At 33.8% G+C, this 8,079-nt stretch overlaps 1 protein-coding gene across 3 annotated transcripts in view; it reads right to left on the bottom strand.

Annotated features, from left to right (window-relative positions):
• Nucleotides 1-1,367: 1,367 nt before the first annotated feature.
• LOC110446701 (coiled-coil domain-containing protein 33-like) overlaps nucleotides 1,368-8,079 on the bottom strand; it is a 60,585-nt gene continuing 53,873 nt past the window's right edge. For all 3 annotated transcript variants that reach the window (XM_021491991.1, XM_021492000.1, XM_021492001.1), the window contains 3 exons: nucleotides 7,730-7,834; nucleotides 6,692-6,820; nucleotides 1,368-4,351 (listed from right to left, as the gene is read on the bottom strand). In XM_021491991.1, the coding sequence (XP_021347666.1) occupies nucleotides 4,277-4,351; nucleotides 6,692-6,820; nucleotides 7,730-7,834 (309 nt within the window). In that variant the 3' untranslated portion in view covers nucleotides 1,368-4,276. The remainder of the gene's footprint in view (nucleotides 4,352-6,691; nucleotides 6,821-7,729; nucleotides 7,835-8,079) is intronic.

Genomic DNA, 8,079 nt, shown 5'->3' with positions numbered 1-8,079 from the left:
GATGTTAAACACTATGGGACCTATGACATACCCTTGTGTAATTCCCGACGTTATACGTTTTCATTCGCAGAAAAAAAAACTCAGGATGACCTCCAAAAGTCAAGATAAACTAAGGAAGTTTTGTCTTACAGAAAAAGTTTATATCAGGTTATAGTTGTGAAAAAGAAATTGCAGATTTGACTGCAGAAGTGGTCTCTTTTCTAAAAATAATGAACTTGGCCAGGTGTGGTACAAAAAATTCTCAGGTGCAGAAAAACAGATTTGACCAGGCTAGTTCTCTCATGAAAAAAGCTAAATGGTCACGTAATTGTATAAAAAAAGTTGGGTGATTGTAATACCGTTAAAGATTCACTTGAATTATATGTGTATTTATGATAACTCGCCTATTCTGAAATATATTAGTACGCATGGTATTTTATACTGGGGTTTTTTTTCTGTACTTTACAGATAAAATCAACTATGAACCATTATGCAAGAATTACTGTGTACCCAGTACACAAAGTAGACGAAGCCAAATTTTTTGAGGCCAGGGCCACATTCGTTTATCGCGGACCAAACAGTGGAGCCAATTGGACCACAGGGACCTGAACATTTGTTACAGCTATATTTGGACCTAAACTAAGGTGTTCAGAGTAATTTTACATGTTTTAGGGGTTTAGATCGACTTTTGTTAAAAATGACACATATATAATCGTTGAAATAAGGTCGGGCCGAGTAATCTGATGGTGCTCTTAGGCAACAAAGCCTTGCAAGGCATGCATGAACACTTGCAGGTCTGCCAGGATTTATAGACAATCGAGTTGTTCCAGATAAATGAACATGCTAATTGAAAACCTATTAAATTTTTAAAAATCATTAAATGTTTACTGATATGACATTGTGTTTCTAACTGATGTTTACAATTAAATAATAACTTAAGATACTCTAGTAATCTTTTATTTCATAAACAAGTGATCAACATATACATTAATTAAGATAAACAAAAGATCAAAGACAGTAACAATTCAAATAATGATAACGAAGATGACGGTGATGATTCACATGACAATTCTCAACATGAACAACATGAATTAAGTTTCAAAATGGACGGATACATTAAGTAACAAGAGGCCCAAAGGGCCTGAATCGCTCACTTGGTATTAATCTCACACCAGTAACTTTCAAAGTGGACCGAGTGCAACATATTAAAACGGGTCAAATTAAATAAAAGGCAAAATAACAAAAAAACAGGGTCTTTCGATTGTTAAGAGGAAATTCATTTTTTTAAACAGTTGATCCCTGTGACCTTGAAAGTAGGTCAAGGTCAATCTTTTTATCAAATTTGGTAGCCCTTCATCCCAGCATGCTCCTGGCCAGATATCATCACCTTGGGTTGATTAAATATTTTAAGACATTTCACGCCAGAGACATTGAAAGTGAGTCAAGGTCATTCATTTAAACACAGTTTGTAGACCTTTATCCCAGCTTGCTATTGGCCAAATACCATCACCCTAGGCCTTTTGGTTATTAAGAAGAAGAAAAAGTTGACATCGGCTGGAGAATTGGACAGAAGACAGACGCCGCACCATGACATAAGCTCACTGGGTCTTACGTGACCAGGTGAGCTAAAAATGACAATAATGTATGGCAATGATAACAAGTGTCATCCAGTGTTATAATGACAGGGAAATACCCTTGTAGTTATCGTATATATTTATCTAGCAATTAGCCCATGTCTGGTAATAAGCCCACCCATATTTATTGCAGTTAAGTAGTAGTGCAAATAAACGCTATTTCATTGTCCTGTACATTGTGTTTTTAGCCCATTCTTCAATTTTTAGTCGGAGATTTAGGTGATGGCCCCCTCCCTCAGACATATTGCAGAATAAATACATTAATAAAAGAAAAGATATACAATTTGTATCACAAACACAAGCATTTAAACATGATTTTTGACACCGAACACACATGTATGCCATATCACAATGATACCTTGCTTTAAAGTTTTTATCTTTTCCCGTTAAAGAAATGATATATATATACACACAGTTAACTCTAAAATTATCACAAAATTCTTACAACAAATACACTGTAATTGCAAAATAAAACAAATGTTCATTTATGAAATATTTATATATATCTATAAAGCACCAAAAAAGTATTGATTCAGAAATTGAAATGTAAATGAGATGTAGAATAAAATGTATGAAACCTGAAAGGTTTCAAACACTCAATCTGAGTCAAGATCCTGATTTTTCAATTTTTGGTGAAATACGATGGAATGTCATTACCGATAATTCCGGTTTGTTGCTTATACATTTTGCTGTAACCTTTTATAGAGTCGAGACCAGCAAAGATCCAATATATATTTTGTAACATCATGATTTTCAAAAAATTATTTGTATAAATGAAACGAAACATAGTTCAAACAAATTGCTCGATCCATGAATGGTGGACGTTTTGGTCCTTAGGTCCCCAATTTAAAACCAAACAGAAAAGTTCACTTGAAGTTTAGGTCTGGTGAGATAAAAACAAGATACTGTGAAATCACTAATTTTTAGGTGTTTTTTTAATTTCGTTGATTTTGTTGGTAATTTTCATCCATGAATTCATAAGTCCACGAAGCAATTACAAAAGTTTGATATAAAGCAATTCTCAGTTGGAGGGCACGCGGGTACTCGTAATTAAACAAACTCATGTACCGGCGATATGGTGTCTTGTTGGAACACCACGAAATTTGGGCCCCACAATAATATCTGATTTCAAAGTATCTGTCTTGTATCTATCAGAACAATATTTACTTACAAATCTCTCGCACACTTCAATATGACGTACAGGAGAAATCTATTTGAATTTCTCAGCAGCTGTGTAAATGATCTGTGGAAGTCATAGTATCCATGACCTTGGTAGGAATTTATGAGAAAGAAGACAATGGTTCCTGAGGAAAAGTCTTTACAATAATTGATATATCTTTACAATGACGCTAACGCTATTTTTGACATTTCTTAATTTATATATGGTAAGAGCAACTGTGTACTGGGAGTATACGTCAGTCATTAAGCTTGTCTTTGACTTGGTAACTTACAGCAATAACAGATATTTGAAAATGTATTTTTTTATATTGTCTAAAAGTGTTGAATATCCAGCATGCATCCAACATTATTTGCAATATGACAATATCAAAGTCCAAATTTTGATCTTGACTGATATTTTTCAAAATTATTGAAAAGAATAAAAAAATACACACAAAAAATGAACATATCTGTTTTGGTATTCTAAATATAAAATAGGAATTCATTAAAAAATGGTGTTGTTTAAAAAACATTGGATTGATATAAAACTGAAATGGTTCTGACTTTCCGGACATTGGCCATTGTAGATAATTGACACTCAGGAAATCAAATCAAGCCTCCTTCTTTCAAAATGGTCAGAATATAACATCTTCAGTCAAGTTTTAGGTATACACATCCACTCCGTTTGTGGTAGACAGGTATCAGCTACAGTTAAACTTGTTTGTGTGTCCACCTCTATTAAGAGACCACCTGTCTTTAAGAGACCTCTTTTATGATCCCTATGGTAGTGATTTCATTGTAAACTCAACCTGTATTAAGAGACCACCTGAGTTAAGAGATAACTTTTTCTGAAAGCAGTCTTTTAACTCATTCACCCCTGAAGTCACATTTGAACCCTTCCTATTCAACGGTTGGAATAGTTCATCATGAAGTTTCAGAGGTGAATGAGTTAATACAGGTTTGACTATATATTGACTGTAGGTGCTATATTCCAACCATTATCGGTAGCTCTTTGATCTCCTGTGATGTAGCCAACTTCTTTGCCAGCCATATTGGATTATGAGTCAGCTGAATTATAAATAGGCGAGAGGGAAATATATGTCCCCGTTACACCACCTGGACAGTGGGACACCTGTATGGTAGCGAAATAATGACACTAGGCTATCGCAAAGTTATATTCTTCTAAAAGTTGAAACTGGTATTGTACAAAATATAAATTACTCTTAGGCTAACTTTCTTAGTCTTAAGAACTCTGCTAGTAACTCTATGACAGTAACTGCACTGTCCCTCCTTATCACAGCCATGGGTGGCTCGGCTTGAAAAACACTTGTGTACGGGACAATCTACTTCTGTTTGGAGCCTCTCCGCTATCTTATTTATGTCAAATAGTTCAACAATGCAGAATGTCGTGAGGCAGGGCTACTGAAATGATCTATAGTATAATCTCCGCATCAACTAGTGATCAGTTCTCAGGATTTTTAATATTGTCTCGAATATACGTAGTTTCACCGGAAGAGGGGAATAGGAGACAATCTCTGTTTGGGTGTGTATCTAGTAGGGTACGATCGACCTGTCCTTTCCTGTAAAATTAAACAAAAGACATGATTAATGAATTAGGAAAAATCTTATAACTAAGATGTAATTTGTTGAATATAGGGGGATAAAAAAAACTATCTTAATAAACTGGACAATTTATAACTAATAATTAATTTCATAATGTAATCATACCGTACAGGCATTTTAATTTCAAGTGTTCAAACTTTCTTGGTTGGTTCCTGGATCATATTTGTGGCAATAAATTTCTGCAAATCACTTAATATCAAATGTTATATTTATATCACATTACAAAAAGGGTAATAACAAAATTGGGTTTATATTTTGCATACTTTTTAGGCTGTCAATTGGCAAAAATATTTTTTTGGCAAAATGTAGTACTGCACAATACTGGCGATAAGCAATATATGAAAATCAACGACTGTATGATCTAAGTTTACTTCAAATGTATTTAAATAGAAGTTGAATTTTTAGATCAAACTTATATGTCAAATAATTATTAATAAAAATAAAGAAATGATAATCTACTATCAATGATTTATGCAATATTATATAGATGTGATATCAAAGTTTTACTTTCTATACAAACAATGTACGTATTAAACATGTCGCAACGTTTCAAGACCGACTGGTCCCTTTGTCAAGCGATGACTGAGTGAGTGATTTGTATTTTTTACCTGTACAACTATCAGTATGTGACGCAATTAAATGTTTTTCATGTCACTCGAACCCGAGTCATTTCGCCTACGATAGAGAGTGTATACACACTGCATCAGATAGGTTACAGGTAGGGTGTAGATCTAGCCCCCTCCCCTGTTATGTCAGTATCGGGTCATACAGATGACTCAGCTGGTTTCCCCCCTTGTCTCTGTTCATGAACATGAGTGTGTATACGCTCCCTATTGATAGACGAATCGTCTCGGGTTCGAGTGACATGAAAAATCTATAAATTCGTCACATCGTTGTACAGGTTAAAAACACAAATCGCTCACTCAGTCATAGCTTGACGAAGGGACCAGTCGGTCTTGAAACGTTTCAACATGTTTAAAATGTTCATTGTTTGTGTAGAAAGTAAAACTTTGATATCACATATTTCCAAACGGATGAATCTTATTGATTTTATAGATATGTTTTTCCTATAACTGCTATTGCCATATGTTCCATCAATAATGGTCTTACATCAAATTTTCAGCAGATCAGAGCATTAAAAGTGTATGGTACAAAGAAAAGCTATTGTTAATCATAATACAGTTGTATATGCATTAAAGGACAAACCAGTGTCCGACTAACGAGATATTGTCTATAATTTGTATTAAATGTGATTCTCGAATATAATATACTTTCAGAAAATCATAGATTATACTCAAACTCACTCCTTTGGTATAAAATTTTAATCATCACTCTTTAGATTTCAAAAAGAAGAAAAAATGTATTCACTGCTTCACTATTGTAATAAACAACAACAAACAATAGAATACGGTATATATCCTGCAATAAGCCCAGGGGGCCAACATATAGAAACTCATACTTTACAATAAACAGGATGGGATTATAACACAGACAAAGGGCCATCATAGGTTTGCATAATTTTCTACTGAACTCCAATATATTTGGGTGGGCTTATTACCAGGCATGGGCTTATTGCTGGATAAATAAAGTACATATATGGGTGCATTGGAGAAAAAATATACTGAAAAAATCTTCTCTGGTGATTGTAATTAAAAAGTTCTGAAGTCTAGACGCTAGAAAATTCAAAAGCTGCAACATCTACATGTAAATGTACATTACATGTGTACTTACATATCTAAGGGAAAAATCAAAATATCTCTGACAAGATTCTAAAAGTCCTCATACAGGATATCTAGCCAAAAAACTAACAAAATATTAAAGTTACGATTCTAATTTATAATCTCCTCGGCATGGTTACCTAAATGACGTAATATGTCGGCATGGTTACCTATATGACGTAATACGTCCTTCCGGTCTGTTTCCCATCCTTACAGAATAGACCAAGAGAAATAGAAAATTAACCCAAAACATATTGATAAAATGATTTCATATCTCGATACATCTACAGAACGACATCCATGCAAAGAAATACATCTATTGCAAGTACACGATATGTAGTATATGCCAGTATGTCACATGATACTTTGAAATTTTGACCTATGGTCATTATAAAACTTGTACAGTAAATTCCTCACTTTCTTGATCTGACAATGGTTCAAGTACAGAAGAGCATTGATTGAAAACTCTGATTTATCACCTATATCAAAAGTAGAATTAAGCTCATACCAAATCAGCAAAGAGTGCAGATTTTACTCGCAATGTAAAGTTTTATAAGATAATTATATATAAACACTTACGTAGGAATTTGAAGTTGGGTAATCATGAAGAACCATGCCCTGTGACCGACCGAATCCGTGTTCTGCCTCATTTAATCGTAGTTGCATATCGGCTCTCTCTTTTCCCCATTGTCTTGAATTTTCAGCAAGCTGCAAGCAATCACAAAGAAAATATAGTGTTAACCTTTTTTTCCATTGCCTTTAATTTTCACAGAATTCCTAAAAATGTTGATTCCACAGGATCTAATATTCACAGAATTATTTCAGATCTACAGGCTATAATACATAGTGCTATAATAAGGAGTATTTGCTATTAACTCATACACCCCTGAAGACACATTTGAACTCTTCCAATTCAAAGGTTGGAATGGTTCATTATGAAATTTCAGGGGTGAATAAGTTAATTTTCTATTAATTTCAAGGAACATATATTTTGCAGAAGAATCGTTACTACAAAAATCGCAAACATTAGAGCCATGCGAAAAGAAAAGTATAAGCACTCTCAACTTATATTACGTATTAACTTGTTGATATATTTCAGTCTAGTGCTGTGGGTATTGAATGATGAGAATGTTTTTTCTGCTATAATAATCATTAAGTTTATATGTAAAGTATTTAATTTGAATTAGGGCTTTTGGCTTGCTTTAAGGAATTGTTGTCTTGAAATTTGTGAAGAAAGGTGTTTTCTATAATTGCTGTGCATATAGCAAAGATTAGCAAAGCAGATTTGCTGACCCAACTACGGTTGTGGGCTTTGCTTTAAGGAAGTGTGGTCTTGAAAGTTATGAAGAAAGATTTTTTCTATAACTGCAGTGCATATAACAAAACAGAATTGTAGACCGAGTTGAATTTTATTTAAAGATTCAAGTCAAATGGACAAGAAAATGACCTACACGTACCCAGCAAATAATCACCTTGAATCAGTAGACAAAATACTTCAATTCAGTTGTTCATTTCTCAAAATTTGGCTATATTTCATTTTGACAAAACCTTTGGTTCACTTTCGCCAAACAGGTTGGCACAGGTGTCGTGTACGTATTAGTCAGTGTTAATTGTTACCTGTTTCTCCAGTGCTAGCACCCGAGCGTCTGCTCGCTCCAGTGCCTGGTACATAGCAAATTTCTCCTTCTCGTCTCCTCCTCGCCCCGCCGTCCTTAGTTGTTCCTGTACCATACAAAAGTCACAAATAGCATTAGGTATAATTTCTTTCCCCGATTATAGGTTTCCTTTTTGTTGTTGTTATTGTTTTGGCACAAAGTGTTGTTCTATATATTCAGGACAGAAAAAAAAATGTTTAGAAATATGATTTACAGGTAATTTGTTTCCTTAGCAAAAAGAATGGTAATATTATTTATAATGAATAATATTTAGATAAACATTAAATTTATTTATCATCATCCATATTTTCT

This window comes from Mizuhopecten yessoensis, unplaced genomic scaffold, assembly GCF_002113885.1.
Source record: "Mizuhopecten yessoensis strain PY_sf001 unplaced genomic scaffold, ASM211388v2 scaffold357, whole genome shotgun sequence".
NCBI lineage: Eukaryota > Metazoa > Mollusca > Bivalvia > Pectinida > Pectinidae > Mizuhopecten > Mizuhopecten yessoensis.
This window is presented reverse-complemented; position numbering and strand designations above follow the sequence as displayed.